A 17,567-nucleotide genomic window follows, 5' to 3' on the forward strand; every position below is an offset into this window, starting at 1 on the left:
GGCCCGATTTTCACACTCAGGACTGCCATGGTCACACGATCCAAATTCAGACGCTTGACCACTGACTCATATTTATGACGGTTGCAGTGTCCCAGGGTCACATGATCCATGGGGGGGGAACCAAATTTGCTTAACAACCGTGTTGCTAATTGAACCACTGCAGTGATTCCCTTACCCAACGTGGTGAGAGAAGTCGTAAAATGGGGCAAAGCTCACTTAATCAACTGTCTCGCTTAGCAACACAAATGTTGGGCTCAACGGCTGTCGTAAGTCAAAGTCTACCTGTAGACAGCTGGACCCCATAAGGTGTAACTCCATCCACCAATTCACCTCAACCCAGCTGAATAAATACCACATTTTTCCCAATTTTTTTTTTAAAAAATCAATATTCAATCAATATCTCTGACTTTAAAGGCACCAAAATAAGTTCCCTCCGGGGAGTGGTTCAATAAGGACGGATAGGAGACCTGGATGGTCACCATCTCTCCTGACTTCAGTCTGAAGAACCCGCCGACGTTTACCGAGAAAAAATGAAACTCGGATTCGCCCGACCAATTCTTGGTACTCCCGCCTTTCATCAGGACGACCGAGTTTCTCCTTTTGGCGTCCGTTTTGACCACGTACACCATCAGCTGCAACGCCTGGCCAGTCAGGATGCCCAACGTTTCGTGGTGCCTGAAGCACACGTTGGCGTACAGGTAGTAAAAGCCATCGTGATTGGCTATCAGTCTGCCGTCGCTGAAGGTCATATTCACCAGGTTGGCCCAGCCTTTGTCATGGTGCCAACACGTAAGGTTCACTTTTCCGGTGCCTAAGAAGAAAAGATTAAAAGAAGAAGAAGAAGAAGAATAAAATATTTGCTTCCTCCTGGAGGGATTAGAAATAGTCCTCGCTTAGCGACTGTTTGATAGATAGATCAATTGGGTTAGAGCTGGAAGGGAGCTTGGAGGTCTTCTAATCCAATCCCCTGCTCAGCCAGGAGACCCTATGCCCGTGATGGTGAACCTATGGCACGGGTACCACAAGTGGCACGTGGAGACATATCGGTGGGCATGCGAGCTCAGCTTCGGCATGCCTGTGTGCGCTGGCCAGCTGATTTTGGGGCCTTCTGGGCCCACCAGAAGTCAGGAAACACACTGTTTCTGGTCTCCGGAGGGCCTCTGGCGGAGTGGGGAAGGCCGTTTTCACCCTCCCCAGGCTCCTAGAAAGGTTCTGGAGCCTGGGGAGAGTGAAAAACAGGCCTACTGGGCCCACCATGCCATTGCGTGCCAAAAGTGGGAGGAGCATGGGGGGGGCGAGGCGCATAGAATTATGGATGTGGGCATGCGTGCGTGTGACCCCACCGTGCTCCCTCCGCTTTTGGCACGTGATGGCAAAAAGGTTAGCCATCACTGCCCTATGCCGTTCGAGACACATGGTTATCCAATCTCTTTAGAAGAGAATAGAGCTGAAAGGGACTTTGGAGGACATCTAGTCCAGCCCACTGCTCAAGCAGGAGACCTTAGACCAGTGATAGTTAACCTTTTTGGTGCCGAGTGCCCAAAGCACAAGTGTGCACGCACAAATGCATGCGCCAGTGCCTGAAAACCCAAAATGTAATGCGAGCACCCCCCCACCCCCACCCCCCGTGCCCGGTTTTGGACCTGGAAAGCTTCCCGCACCAATCTGGAAGCCAAAATGGATGGATAAAAATCGATGATTTTTTTTTTAAATAAAAATCACATTTTTTTTATTTAAATCAGATTTTTTTTTAAATTTAAATTGGATTGTTTTGATTTTTATCAAATTTATTTTACTAAAATGCTTTTGGAGTAAAACTCTATCTAAAGATAGTCTTCTATTTAAGATCCATTAATAATTTAGTTTATTCAGAATGAAATGGAGCTTAGTTATGTAGCAGGAGGCTGTGTATTCTGCAATATTGGGACGGTCGGTGAGTCAACAGTGGGTCAGAGGAGGAGCCACTGTGGGACAGAAATGACAGCTGCTCTTTAAAAATTATGATTTAAACCGAGTTGATTTAAATCAAGCCTTTTTTACTAGCGATTTAAATCACGATTTAAATTGTGATTTAAATCGACTTGATTTAAATCAAATCAACCCTGCTTGCTTTGCACTCCAAATGGTACAAGAACATGGTAAATGTTTGAAAATGAACTTACCAGAAGGAATATTGTGGCTATCAATTATCAGATGAGCAAATGGAGCTTTCTCAGGTTTGCTTTTTTTGGGTGAATCTGACCAAGAAGCTCCCATTGTGGCTGTTGGGGGAAAAAAAACATGTTAAAATCAGAAACTGAAATCTTCCTTAAGCTAAAGGAAGACAAGAAAGTGACACTTACATTTCTCCAATCTTGATTGGTCTTTGCCAGCGCTCAGACGCTGGACCTCCTAAAAAGGAAAAAAAAAAAAAAGCATTTAATATAGTAGAGTGGGATTGTAGCTAAGGCATTCCAGGGGAGAAAAGATCTGCTTTCCAGATATTTAGCACTACAATTGCGCTACAAAAAAAAAATACAAATATTGACAGAATCTGGAGGTGGAGTCAAAAGAGGGATTAGCTTAGAATCCCTACATAGTCACAAGCAAAGTTAGTCCAACTCCCTAAAATTCTGTAGATTCTTAACTAACTCCAAACAGGTGCTAACTGTGAGTTTGCAAGGTTCCTGTCTAGAGACATGAGTAGCAATAAATCAGTTTAATTGAACCTCAATCAGAATTGAGCCAGAAGGGACCTTGGAGGTCTTCTAGTCCATCCCATTCTCAAGCAGTAGACCCTATCCTCTTTCAGACAACTGACTGTTCAGTCTCTTCATAAAAACCTCCAATGATGAAGCACCCAAAACTTCTGAAGGCAAGATGTTCCATCGGCTAATTGTCCTCATGGTTAGAAAGTTTTTCCTTAATTCCAGGTTGCTTCTCTTTTTGATTAGTTCCCATCTATTGTTTCTTGTCCTGCCCTCCGGTGCTTTGGAGAATAATTTGACCCCCTGTTCTTTGTGGCAGCCCCTCAAATACCGAAATACTGCTATCGTGTCATCCCTAATTCTTCTTTTCTTTAGACTAGCCGAACCCAAATCCTGCAGCTGTTCTTTCTATGTTTTAGTCTCCAGGCCTTTGATCATCTTAGTTGCTCTTCTCTGAATTCTTTCCAAAGTCTCAACATCTTTTTTTGTAATGTGGGGACCAAAATTGGTTGCAGTATTCCAGGTTTGGCCTTACTAAGACTTTATAAAGAGGTATTAATGCTTCATGTGATTTTGATTCTACGCCTCTGTTTATACAACCAGAGATTGTATTAGCTTATTTTTTTTAAATTTAATTTATATGCCGCCCTTCTCTGGAGACTCAGGGTGGCTTACAATGCGCTAAGCAATAGCCTTCATACTTTTGTATATTTATACAAAGTCAGCTTATTTCCCCCACAAACTGGGTCCTCATTTCACCTACCTTAGAAAGGATGGAAGGCTGAGTCAACCTTGAGCCTTGGCGAGATTCGATCTTACTTTAATTGCAGGCAGCTGGTGTTTAATTACAGTGCCTTGTCTGCAGAGCTATCCAAGCTCTTTTTTGGCTGCTGTCGCACCCGGCTGGCTCATGTTTAAATGACTGTCCTTCATGTGTGGACCTGATCTTTTGTGTCTCACAATTCCCATAATGCCGTAACACTAGTTGAACTGCTTGTTGTGGTCCACCAGCAGCCTGTGGACCTGGCAGCAGAGTCGGACAGCGATGAGGCTGAGGAAGAACATGGGCCAGTCCTGGAGGCTGGGGAAGGCCAGGATGAGGGCACTGCGTCGGAGGCAGAGATGGGGCCAGGGCCATTGGGGAGTGATGCGCAGGCTCTGGAGTCTCCAGAGGCTGACAGCAGAGAGGCAGAGGAACAGGAGGAGCCTGTTCCTAGTGCATGTATGAGAAAAGCTGCCAGAAGGCAGGAGCAGCTAAAGCAGAGAGGACAACTCGGGAGTAAGGCCAAGAGATGATTGGCCCCTCCCATAAGGCTTAAAAGACCAGCAATGGCTCTTGGGCTCTTTGTCAGAAAACAGCCGTTGAGAGATTTGCTTCGTGTTTGGAGGTATTTCTTTCTTGTCAGCGTCTTCTGTTCCTGAACTGTTGCCAAAAAAAGCCTTTGGCAGTTTGCCTAATTATCCCAAGGTCAGAGATAAACTGAAGACTGGTGTTTTGAGGGCTTTGCTTTCATTTCATTTAGAATATGCTGAGAATGAGTTAATTCTCAGCTGTTTTAATAAAATCTGTTTGTTTTTGGAACTGTTTTGCATTTAATATTAACTACGTGGGCCTGGGTCACAACACTGCTGGGAACTGAAGACCCAAACATCTGGAAAGACAAACTTGCTTATGTGTCTTCAGTGGCATTATTTAATGGCAAAAATATTGTTGCTGAATTCATGCCTAGCAGCAAATCACATTCTGTCTTGATTTTGAAATCCTAAGGTTTTTTTTTTTATCTTCCCTCAGGACTTCTGCCGTTATGAGCAGCTATGACGATTAAAATGCTTTTGAGGAAAATGATGGCAGACTCACTTTCCTCAATGTGCAGCACAGCCAGAAATCTGTACGACTTTTCCTACCTTGAGTTAAGAAATTATCTCTCATGGGACCCAGCATGCAGCACCAAATTTTGCAATAGCACTAGAAATAGCACTTAGACTTATATACCGCATCACACTGCTTTTACAGTCCTCACTAAGCAGTTTGCAGAGTCAGCCTCTTGCCCCCCAACAATCTGGGTCCTCATTTTACCAACCTCGGAAGGACGGAAGGCTGAGTTAATTTTGAGCTGATCAGAATCGAACTGCTGCCAGTCAGCAGAGTCAGCCTGCAATACCGCATTCTATCCACTGCACCACAATGGCTCTTTAGAGCACTGCACACCAGAACAACTAGACACAAGGACAGTTTTTTCCCAAACGCCATCACTTCGCTAAACAAATAATTCCCTCAACACTGTCGAACTATTTACTAAGTCTGCATTACTATTAATCTTCTCATCGTTCCTATTGCCCATCTCCTCCCACTTATGACTGTATGACTGTAACCTTGTTGTTTTTATCCTTATGATTTTTATTGATATTGTTTCCTGATTATTTATTTGTACCCTATGACTATCATTAAGTGTTGTACCTTATGATTCTTGATGAATGTATCTTTTCTTTTATGTACACTGAGAGCATATGCACCAAGACAAATTCCTTGTGTCCAATCACACTTGGCCAATAAAATTCTATTCTATTCTATTCTATTCTATTCTATTCTATTCTATTCTATTCTATTCTATTCTATTCTTTAGCAGAGATCTACACATTATATCTAAAAAATTCCCACTAAAATTACATCTATGTTTCCGGGCATTTTTCACTTCTGGTTTCAAAACATTATAAACCCACAATTGTGATGAAAGCATGACATTTGGAACGCATCTTCTGGTCCAAACAGGCGATAGCACCATCATTGCGCTCTCCATTACTTATGAAGCAGGGAAGACGTCCAAATCTCAAGATCCCTCAGGATCTAGAATCTAATTAATGAGGGATATTTCCTAGAAGAGAACTTCTCAGAGACATGGGTCTACACCCCAAACCATGAAGAAAGCAGTGACAATTTGGGGAGTGAGATTAGAGACACAATCTTGATCTTCCAATCAAACGTGGGTGTGAGTTTTTTTCATCCCTTATTATCAAAGAAGCCGAACCCAGAGAGAATGCTGGGAACCAATGAAGAGGTGAATACTAAGAAGAAGATCAAAAATCATTATCTTGCAGGAAATCGAATGTTTTCTAACTCTGTCAGTCAGGAAGGAAACTGCAAAGAAAGCATCAATCTTTTAACATTTTCACCAGCAAGCCATAAAAAGTGGCCCCACGAATTGCAAAGGAGCTACAAAAATAAATGCCGGCATTTTTTTTTTAATTTTTTTTTTTAGAATAGAATAGAATAGAATTTTTTATTGGCCAAGTGTGATTGGACACCCAAGGAATTTGTCTTTGGTGCATACGCTCTCAGTATAAATAAAAGAAAAGATACATTCGTCAAGAATCATAAGGTGCAACACTTATTTCTGTAAGTCAACACTGATAGTCATAGAGAACAAACAAGCAATCAAATCATATTAGGAAACAGTCAATATAAATTGTAAGGATACCAGCAACAAGGCTACAGTCGTAAGTGGGAGGAGATGGGTGGTGGGAACCATGAGAAGATTAATAGTAGTGCAGACTTAGTTTGACAGTGTTGAGGGAATTATTTGTTTAGCAGAGCGATGGCGTTCGGGAAAAACCTGTCCTTGTGTCTAGTTGTTCTGGTGTTGAAACAGTTGATGTCCAGGATGCAAGGGGTCTGTAGATATTTTCACAGCCCTCTTTTTCACCTGTGCAGTATACAGGTCCTCCATGGAAGGCAGGTTGGTAGCCATTGTTTTTTCTGCAGTTCTAATGATCCTCTGAAGTCTGTGTCCGTCTTGTTGGGTTGCAGAACCAAACCAGACAGTTATGGAGGTGCAGATGACAGACTCCATCATTCCTCTGTAGAACTGGATCAGCAGCTCCTTGGGCAGTTTGAGCTTCCTGAGTTGGCGCAGAAAGAACCTTCTTTGTTGTGCTTTTTTGATGACGTTTTTGATGTTGGGTGTCCATTTTAGGTCGTGAGATATGGTAGAACCTAGAAATGTGAAGGTCTCTACTGTTGATACTGTGTTGTCTAGTATTGTGAGAGGTGGTAGTATGGGAGGGTTTCTCCTAAAGTCTACCACCATTTCTATGGTTTTGAGTGTGTTCAGTTCCAGATTGTTCCGGTCGCACCACGAAGCTAGTTGTTCAACCTCCCGTCTGTATGCGGATTCATCATTGTCTCGAATGAGACCGATCACTGTTGTGTCATCTGCGAACTTCAGTAGTTTAACAGATGGATCGTTTGAGATGCAGTCATTGATATATAGAGAGAAGAGAAGTGGGGAGAGCACACAGCCTTGGGGGGCCCCTGTGCTAATTGTACAGGTATCTGATATGATTCTGCTTAGCTTCACTTGCTGCTTCCTGTCTGTTAGGAAGCTTATGATCCACTTACAGTGTGTTCAGGTACCTCTAGCTGGTTTCAATCATTTCAGTTAATGGCGAAAAATACAACCAGGGAATAAACTCCATCAAGGGGTCGCAAAATCCCTACCCTACTGAACTTCCAATATATATGAAACAGGAATAAAACTGGAAAGGACAATCCTGCATCTGGCCTCTCTTTGTTTGTCCGTTTCCTCGTAGTTATAGCGCAATTAATCTTCAGTTTTGAGATGCATTCAGATTTTATTTTGGGGCTTAAGGTTTCTTTAAGGCAGATCCAGAGGCTAAATGGGATGGGATATCTCTTTGGAGACCAAAACCATATGAAGAACGGTTGCAGGATTTGGGGATGGCTGGTCTAGAGAAAAGAAGGACTAAGGGGGACACGATAGCATTCTTCCAGGATTTGAGGGGCTGCCACAAAGAAGAGGGGGTCAACCTGTTCTCTCCAAAGCACCTGAAGGCAGGACAAGAAACGATAGATGGAAACTGATCAAGGAGAGAAACAAACTAGAAGTAAAGAGATGTCATGCAGGAAAGGGTGAACATCTGTTCTCTACCACTTCAAAATGCAAGACAGTAAACAGTGGGGCTAAATTATAGGAGAATCCTGTACATCTCATGTTCTCTCAAGGTTTTTCACCTTATCTGCAATGGCAATTAGCATTCAGAACACCAGTTACTGGAAATTTTAATTTTCTTCACAACAAAATCACCACTCTGCTTTCAGGTGGGCAAATGTTTAGATGTATCCAGGATAATGATGGCAGGTCTATCTTTAGCTTTAGTGTACTATCCACTGGCACCTTCTTCCAAATTTTTTATCGGTTTGGGGCACTCACATAATCTTTCTGCCTGCATTGTTAACTTTTGGGCATGTTTAATGTTTCTGGTTTGGTCTTGGAGTGAAAATAAAGAAATAAAAATGGCTTGTGAGGAATAACTTCACAGTTATGATAGCTAGACCAGAATGCTTTCATTTGAATGGTGGCATTAAGCAGGGTTGGGTGTGATGGCCTTAATTCTTTGCCTCACTCTATGATTCCAAGATGTATTTGATATTTGAGAGGGAGGGAGGGAGGGAGAAGGAGGAGGAGGAGGAGGAGGAGGAGGAGGAGGAGGAGGAGGAGGAGGAGGAGGAGAATGATGGCAGAAGAAGAAGAAGAGGAAGAGGAAGAGGAAGAGGAAGAGGAAGAAGAAGAAGAAGAGGAGGAGGAGGAGGAGGAGGAGGAGGAAGGAGAAGGAGAAGGAGAAGGAGAAGGAGAAGGAGAAGGAGAAGGAGAAGGAGAAGGAGAAGGAGAAGGAGAAGGGGAGGGAGGGAGGAAGAAGGGAGGAGGAGAACAAGAACAAGAAGAAGAGCAAGAAGAGGAGGAGGAGGAGAAGAGGAGGAGGAGGAGAAGAAGAGGAAACAGGGAGGGAGGGAGGGAGGGAGGGAGAGAGAAAGAAAGAAAGAAAGAAAGAAAGAAAGAAAGAAAGAAAGAAAGAAAGAAAGAAAGAAAGAAAGAAAGAAAGAAAGAAAGACAGAAAGAAAAGAAAGATCGCAAATGGTCCTTGGTGTCACATACCTCCTTCACAACCTCCCTTAAGTCATCAATGAAGCCCATGAGACCAGACCTTCATGGCCAGATTCTATAAATACCCCCAGAGCTCCAACGTCAAGCCTCCTTAAGCAGTCTACGCAAGTGTCTCCTGAGGAGAGGCCCTCCTGAGGTTCCACCGGAGGTGAAGTGTTCGGTTGCCAAGGGCAGAGACAAGTCTAAGCCTGACCGAGGTCCCCTCAGCTGTCCGCTCCTGGGATGGCTGCCAAGGTGAACGGAAAAAGGCTCCCTCGAGCCGACCAACGTATCCCAGGGTGTGTCTCCTGCCAAAGGGATGGCCGCCTTCCCTGGGATGAATGTGGTTTGCGAAAGGCCTTCTGAGGTCTTGCACACACAAAAAAGTCACCAAGCCAGCAGGAAAGAAAAACACCGTCGTGTTGATGTGGCTCGAATCCATTTGATAAGCCGGGGGTTTTATTCCCATTTGCCAAGAACTGAGAAGGAAACACTGTCGGTCACATTTGAGTGGAAATAAGACTCCTTGACGTGAGCGGAGAACTTAAAGAGTCTCCTTGTGTGCTTGCTGGTCTACATTTCACTGTAATTGGCCAAGGCCGGATGGCCCCACAAATCCATTTAAGAACTGGCTACTGGCTTTGAACTTTGACCTTCTTCAGAGGACTCCAGAACATCTTCAATTAATGGCCTTCAAGTTCCACTGCTCCACTTAATTGCTTTTTCCTTTCTTCACCTCATTGTCACCAAGACTGCGCCTCCCAAATCGTTTTCCTAGTAGCTGAAATTCCCTAATCACACATTAATGCTGCTCATTTCCACGCCATTCTTCTACATTCTGTCTATCAACTACAGGTGTCAACAAAATCAAGACCAGCTGCCCATCTCACAGAATGCTTAACAAAATAACAGAGTTGGAAGGGACCTTGGAGGTTCTTCTAGTCCAACCTCCTTCTCAAGCAGAAGACGCTATACCAATGGCTGCCCAGCCTCTTCTTAAAAAGCTTCTTAAATACCACTCTATAAAGCCTTAATAAGACCACACCTAGAATACTGCATTCTTACACACACTATTACAAAGATATTGAGACTCTGGAATGAGTGCAGAGAAGAGCAACAAAGAGGATTAGGGGACTGGAGGCTAAAACATATGAAGATCAGTTGCAGGAATTGGGTATGTCTAGTTTAATGAAAAGAAGGACTAGGGGAGACATGATAGCAGTCTTCCAATATCTCAGGGGCTGCCCCAAAGAAGAGGGAGCCAAGCTATTCTCCAGAGCACCTGAGGGCAGGACAAGAAGCAATGGGTGGAAACTCATCAAGGAGAGAAGCAACTTAGAACTAAGGAGCATATAGAACAATGAATAAGTGGAAAAAATTGCCTGCAGAAGTTGTGAATGCTCCAACACTGGAAATTTTTAAGAAGATGTTAGATAACCATTTGTCTGAAGTGGTTGTAGAGTTTCCTGCCTGGGCAGGGGGTTGGACTAGAAGACCTCCAAGGTCCCTTCCAACTCTGTTATTCTATTCTAACAGTTGCAGGAACTGGGTCTGTCTAGTTTAATGAGAAGAAGGACTAGGGGAGACAGGATAGCAGTCTTCCAATATTTTAGGGGTTGTCACAGAGAAGAGGGGGTCAGCCTATTCTCCAAAGCACCTGAGGGCCAGACAAGGAATAATGGATGGAAAAACTGATCAAGGAGAGATTCAACCTGGAAATAAGGAGGAATTTTCTGACAGTGAGAACAATCAACCCATGGAACAGTGATTAGTTTCCATCCGTTGCTTCTTCTCCTGCCTTCTGGTGCTTTGGAGAATAGGTTGACCCCCTCCTCTTTGTGGCAGCCCCTCAAATGTTAGAAGACTGCCATCATGTCCCCCCCTACCATGTTCTCCCGAAAAAATAAGCCCTCCCCAAAAATATTTAAACGCATGCACAACCGGTCCCCACCATTTCCTCTGGTTAGGGTTAGGGATACAGAGATGGAAATCAGGTAAGATGGCAAGAGGAGCCCCGTCTTGCTCCATGCGCCCCAAAATAATAAGACCTCCCTGAAAATAAGGCCAAGCGCTTATTTCAGGGTTCAAAAAAATATAAGACAGGGTCTTATTTTCGGGGAAACACGGTAGTTCTTCTTTTCTCTAGACTGGCCATCCTCAAATCCTGCAAGCGTTTTTCATCTGTTTTGGTCTCCAGGTCCTTAATCATCATCAGTTCAATTAAAACCCCTTGCCAGATTTTTTTTTTCCCCCTAGCCAGCAATAAAAAAAGAAATGAGCCAACAGATTCCTACACAAGGAGTCTATTACCCTGCCAAGGCACCCTTAGATCAGATCCTAATTAGTTCTAAATAGAGCTCGACAAGGAGAGATGCCTAAAAGGAGCAAATTGTCTTAAAGACCGTTGAGTCGATGTATTGCCTGCCCCATATTTGGTGATGATGATTCCTTGTGAATTCAGCGCACCGTGGCAGGATCTGCTGCGATCCAGACTGGCCAGTGTTGAAAAAGGGCTAAATAAAGTTGCATGACTAGTCCTCGACTTACAACAGTTCCTTTTTAGTGACCGTTCGAAGTTACGACGGCACTGAAAAAAGTGCCTTACGACCATTTTTCACACTTGTGACCGTTGAAGCATCCCCACGGTCATGTAATCAAAATTCAGAGGCTTGGCAACTGACTTGGACTTATGACAGTTGCAGTGTCCCGAGGTCACATGATCCCTTTCTGCGACCTTCTAACCAGACAAGCCGATGGGGATGCCAGTTTCACTTAACAACCGTGTCAGTAACTTAAGAACTGCTGAGATTCACTGAACAATCGTGGCAAGAAATGTCGTAAAACAGAGCAAAGCTCCCCTAACAAATTTCTCACTTAGCCACATAAATTCAGGGAGGAGTCAATTGTGGTCATAAGTCGAGGACTACCTGTACTTGTCGTGGTTGGTCCCCCAATAAATAAAGATTTAGAAGGCTGTTGTTGAAACAACAACTGTTAAGATCTTCTCTCACCAAGGAACAGGCCTAACACTTCACAGGAAGGCAGTTCAAAGGAAATTAAAGCCTTATCTTCTTTGGGAATATATATTAGAAGGAAGACAGTTGAGTTGCTACACTTCCTGTAACCCCACCGCCTTCTTCTCGAGGAAGCTCATTAGAAACCCGGTGAGAATCGCGCTCGAAACAGGATGCTCTGGGTTAAGAGGCAGATGCCAAGTTTCCTTCTTGCCAATCTGGTCAGGTGTTTCTAAAATGGATGTGGTTTGTAATGCTGAGGAGGTATCAAACTTTTGATTTTGGGGCCTCTAAGAGTTGAGAGAACCTGCAGAGAACGTCTCCTTTCAAGCAAGCCTGTCTTGACATCTTCCCAACTTGTATGATATTCTTTTTTTTCAAAGCACCCAAAGGCCAGACAAAGAACAATGGATGGAAACTGAACAAGGAAAGATTCAACTTGGAAATAAGGAGGAATTTTCTGACGGTGCGAACAATCAACCGATGGAACAGAAGTTGCCTTTGGAAGTTGTGGGAGCTTCATCACTGGAAGCTTTCAAGATGTTTATTCTAGCCTAGTGAAGAGAAGGACCAGGGGAGACATGATAGCAGTGTTGCAATGTTTGAGGGCCAAAGAGAGGAGGGGGTCAAGCTGTTTTCCAAGGCACCTGAAGGCCAAACAAGGAATAATGGATGGAAACTGATCAAGGAGAGATTCAACCTGGAAATAAGGAGGAATTTTCTGACAGTCAGAACAATCAACCCATGGAACAAAAATTGCCTTCAGAAGTTGTGGGAGCTTCATCACTTTCAAGATGAGGCTGGACTGCCACCTGTCAGAAATGGTGTTGGGTCCCCTGCTTGGGTGGGGGGTTGGACTAGATGACCTACAAGGTCCCTTCCAACTCTGGTGTTCTATATTCAATGGAACAGAAGTTGCCTTCAAAAGCTGTGGGAGCTTCATCACTGGAAGCTTTCAAGAAGAGATTGGACTGCCATCTGTCAGAAATGGTGTAGGGTCTCCTGCATGGGTGGGGGGTTGGACTAGATGACCTCCAAGGTCCCTTCCAACTCTGTTAAACTGTAATCTGTTGTAGTTGTGCTTTCAAGGAAACTATGAAAGGCCTTCACTTAACGACAGTACTAAGAGCTGGAAGCGACCTTGGAGGTCTTCTAGTCTGTATTACTTCCTCCTTGTTTTGAAGGAAGAATGGGGTTTATTATACTCCATAGATTAGTTGAGTTCACAAGACCACACTCGAAAGACGAGCATTCTTTTACTTTCAATGTGAGGCTTCTGTATGATGCAGAAAAGGTCTACGGCAACCGTGGATAGCTCAACAGACAGAAGTACTGTAATTTAACACCAGCTGTCTGCAATTAAAGTAAGATCGAATCTCGCCAGGCTCAAGGTTGACTCAGCCTTCCATCCTTTCTAAGGTAGGTAAATTGAGGACCCAGTTTGTGGGGGCAATAAGCTGACTTTGTAAAATATACAAAAGTATGAAGGCTATTGCTTAACGCACTGTAAGCCGCCCTGAGTTTCCGGAGAAGGGCGGCATATAAATCAAATTTAAAAAAAAAAAAACTTCCACCAACTTCCAACCTGGAGTAGACTGACCTTTTGCATTACTCTCTGGAAAGCCTGCTTCATCCTTCGACACGATTCAGACAACAGCCTTGCCTCTTGGTTAGCCAAGGTGGCTTCTGGCAGATCCACATTCCCTTGAAGTCTCAGGAAGGACCTTAAGCAGTTGGCATCCTCTTCAGAAATTCGGTGTGGGTCCATCTGGAACAAATTATTCAAAAACAGCTCAGTGCTTTCGAGTCATACTTGTGGCACCCCAAAGATAGAGAGCAGTGATGGCTAACCTTTTTGCTGTCACGTGACAAAAGTGTTCCCCCACTTTTGGCACAGGATGGCACGGTGGGCCCAGTACTTCCATTTTTTTTGCCCTCCCCAGGCTCCAGATGCTTTCTAGGAGCCTGGAGAGGGCAAAAATGGCCTTCCCCACCCCCTGGAAGCCCTCTGGAGGCCAGAAACAACCCATTTTCCAACATCTGGTGGGCCCGGAAGGCCAGAAAATCACGCAGATATGCGCTGGAGCTGAGCTAGGGCAACGCTCGCGTGCCCACAGATATGGCTCCGTATGCCTCAGGTTCGCCATCACAGATATAGAGCGACACTAGCCCAGGGGGAAAAAAAAACCCAAACCCCAAATCTTTCTTTCAGAGTTATCCACCATGAATAGATGTAGAAGAAGAAATGGCAGAACCTGGGTCGGAGTTAAAAGAGAACTCAGCTTGGTATCTCTACGTAGCCACAAACGGTGTAAATCTATCCCCTCTTGAGAGCGACTGGCCCTTATATAACTCCAACCAGGTGTTAACTGTTAGTCGAGAAGATTCCTGTCCCTTGGCTGTTTAGCAATCAATCCTAATTGGACCTTCTCACGTAGCCTGGTCTTTCCTGCTCCACAATAGGTCTATCTTTAGCTATTAACAGTGCTCGCTCCATATTTGTCTCTTTCAAACATTTAAAGAAAGACCAGTCCTGGAAGTGATCTGAACCAGAACCACATTTGTAACAGATCAATTGTTCCAGATAACGAGGACTAGAAAAAACCACGGCCCCATCCTATGTGAAATTATCTAATGGGTTTCTCTTCTGATCTAGGCTTCCTGAGCATTGGTGAGTTGCCCCCGGTTCGCACCGGTTCTATAGAACCGGTAGTAAAACCGGCGGGAGGCTCCACCCACCGACCCCAACCTCATCAAAAAGCTTCTGCGCATGCGCAGAAGAGCGCATGCGCGGCCCCGTTGCGAACCAGTAGTAAAGATAAGTAGAACCCAACCCTGTTCCTGAGTCATTAAAACACACGAGTAGTCCCAAAAACCTCTTTTATTCAACAGCTGTGAATTACGTTCATTCACAGATGAGTCCCATTTAGTTGTAAAGAGTCCTTCGGGATAATCACCCACCTTTATCTCCCTTGACACGCTGCCAAAGACCTACTTGGCAAAGCCACACGGAGTCCAGAATCAAACAGAGCTTCAGGCTTTAAACTGAACTGAATTAACAACGTTGCTTCCTGCAAAGGCCCACGTCCCTTTGCTCCTCTTTTAAGTCTTATGGGAGGGGCCAATCATCTCCAAGCCCTACTCCTGAGTCGTCCCTTTTGTTTTAATTGTTCTTGCCTTCTGGCAGCTCTGCGCATGCATGGACTGGGAACAGGCTCCCCTGTTCCTCTGCCTCGCTGAGATCCGACTCTGGAGACTCCAGAGGCAGTGCATACCTCTCAGATGGCCCTTTCTCTGCCTCCAATGCAGAGCCCTCCTCCGAGCCTTCCCCAGACTCCAGGACTGGCCCATGGTCCTCCCCAGCCTCCTCACTGTCTGACTCTGCTGCCAGCTCCAAAGGCTGCTGGCAGACCACAACAGTTTCCTTTGCATTCTCTAGGGAGACAAGACTCAACCACACCAGTACTATTTACATTTGAGGAAAATACCACGTGTAGGAGCAAAGTCTGGGAGGAATTATACAGTAAGTTTGATTTGGCTGATCGATCTCTCGTAAAATTTGGGTCAGAAGTAAGGGTCATGTTAAGCTTTGGGTAGGTGGCTTTGTTGACTGACTGCTTGTATTTATACCCTCCACGAGGCTCTCGGAGACAGAGGGAGGGAGGGATAGGGATGGAGGGAGAGAGAGAGAGAGAGGAAGGAAGGAGGGAGGGGAGGGAGGGAGGGAGGGAGGAAGGAAGGAAGGAAGGAAGGAAGGAAGGAAGGAAGGAAGGAAGGAAGGAAGGAAGGAAGGAAGGAAGGAAGGAAGGAAGATCGTCCCCATTTTTTAGCCTACATGATAGGAGAATGAGAGAGGAAGGAAGGAAGAAGGGGAGGGAGGAGGGTGGAAGAAAGGAAGGAAGAAGGAAGGAAGGAAGGAAGGAAGGAAGGAAGGAAGGGGAAGGAAGAAAGGAAGGAAGGAAGGAAGGAAGGAAAAGGAAGGAAGATCGTTCCCATTTTTTAGCCTACATGATAGGAGAATGAGAGAGGAAGGAAGGAAGAAGGGGAGGGAGGGAGGGTGGAAGAAAGGAAGGAAGAAGGAAGGAAGGAAGGAAGGAAGGAAGGAAGGAAGGAAGGAAGGAAGGAAGGGGAAGGAAGAAAGGAAGGAAGGAAGGAAAAGGAAGGAAGATCGTTCCCATTTTTTAGCCTACATGATAGGAGAATGAGAGAGGAAGGAAGGAAGAAGGGGAGGGAGGGAGATATTGTATAAATTGTCTCTCTGAAATTGCAGAAAACCCAAAGGAAATTGGAAAGACGCTGGGAAGATTATCCAACATTTTGAAAGAGAAAGCACTGAATGTGCTGTTTTTTTTTTAAGTCCGGCAAGGGATATCTGGCTTCTTCACATGCAGTTAACACACAACTTTCCAAGAAGTAAAGCAGCTGCGGTAAAAACCCAAGGCCACATGTGTATTGCCTTTCGTCTAGACGCTTTATCGGTGAACTTGAATCCAGGAGAAAGTTCAAAATTCAAAACGGAAGAAGAGCTTCAGTGGGCAGATGGGATGGGAATGGCTCTACGGAACGTTCCTTGAGGGATTTTCCATTGAAATCTTGTTAGTATTGAAAGAACCCTGGCAGATGGAAGCTCCCTGCGTGAAACTGTCTGATCTCAGAAAAGAAACCAAGGTGAGGCTGGACACCATTCAAAGCTGATACCAGCCAGAGCTCCAGAAGAGCTCTGGCTGGTATCTAGCGCAAGATTGGAAGACGTGGAGAAACCTGGCCCATAGACTCACCAAGAGTCAAACTCAACGGAACGGATACCATCATCATCATCATCATCATCATCATCATCATCATCATCATCATCACTAAAATGATTCTCCCAATTCTTAACTAGGCCTCTTTCTCATTCCTGGTTCCTATTTTTCCCTAGACAGAATGATTATCAGATTAACAGAGTTGGGAGGGACCTTGTAAGTCATCTAGACCAACCCCTGGCCAAGCAGGAGACCCTACACCATTTCTGACAGATGGCAGTCCAGTCTCTTCTTGAAAGCCTCCAGTGATGAAGCTCCCACAACCTCTGAAGGCAACTTCCGTTCCATGGGTTGATGGTTCTCACTGTCAGAAAAGTTCCTCCTTATTTCTAGGTTGAATCTCTCCTTGTTCACTTTCCATCCATTGTTCCTTGTCTGGCCTTCGGGTGCTTTGGAAAATAGCTTGACCCCCTTCCTCTTCTCTGTGGCAGCCCCTCCAATATTGGAAGACTGCTCTCCTGTCTCCCCTGGTCCTTCTCTTCACTAGACTAGCCATGCCCAGTTCCTGCAACCGTTCATTGTATGTTTTAGCCTCCAGTCCCCTAATCATCTTTGTTGCTCTCCTCTGCACTCTTTCCAGAGTCTCAACATCTTTTTAACAGTTTGGTGACCAAAACTGGATGCAGGATTCTAGGTGTGGTTCCTACGAAGACAAGAATCGAAGCTAGGACCATGCAAACCATGTGCAACTTCCCAGACTACCCTGTTTCTCCCCAAATAAGACATCCCCTGATAATAAGCCAATAGGGCTTTTGAGTGCACGGCAATAAGGCCAAGTACTTATTTCAGGGTTCAAAAAATATATATAAGACAGGGTCTTATTTTCGGGGAAACACGGTAATGCTCCTTTGACTTGGTCTGGAGTTGCTTAGCTGGTGCCCTCCGAGCATGCTTTATTTTGGCATTGTACCCTACAATTAGTCTTCTCCCCTTTGATGATCACCCAAAGCTGACTTCAACTCCGAGAATCAACATTTGTCTCTGCTTCTTACTTTCACCGGGGAAAGGAAAAAGATGCGGCCACATTAATGCATCAGCCAGATTCTGAGCCTTTTTTTTTTTTTCAGTTCCTTGTTTTTGACGAAATGAGGACAACCAGGCCTGAATCAAATGCTCTACAAAATA

General features: G+C 44.7%; 1 protein-coding gene across 1 annotated transcript in view; it reads right to left on the bottom strand.

Annotated features, from left to right (window-relative positions):
* Positions 1–389: 389 nt before the first annotated feature.
* TNFSF11 (TNF superfamily member 11) overlaps positions 390–17,567 on the bottom strand; it is an 18,293-nt gene continuing 1,115 nt past the window's right edge. Inside the window, exons 2-5 of the mRNA XM_070943414.1 lie at positions 13,241–13,408; positions 2,343–2,391; positions 2,163–2,261; positions 390–811 (exon numbers count right to left, since the gene is read on the bottom strand). Of these exons, the coding sequence (XP_070799515.1) occupies positions 390–811; positions 2,163–2,261; positions 2,343–2,391; positions 13,241–13,408 (738 nt within the window). The remainder of the gene's footprint in view (positions 812–2,162; positions 2,262–2,342; positions 2,392–13,240; positions 13,409–17,567) is intronic.

The sequence above is a fragment of the Pituophis catenifer genome, unplaced genomic scaffold, assembly GCF_029215685.1.
Source record: "Pituophis catenifer annectens isolate HBS135680 unplaced genomic scaffold, rPitCat1.0.hap2 SCAF_4, whole genome shotgun sequence".
NCBI lineage: Eukaryota > Metazoa > Chordata > Lepidosauria > Squamata > Colubridae > Pituophis > Pituophis catenifer.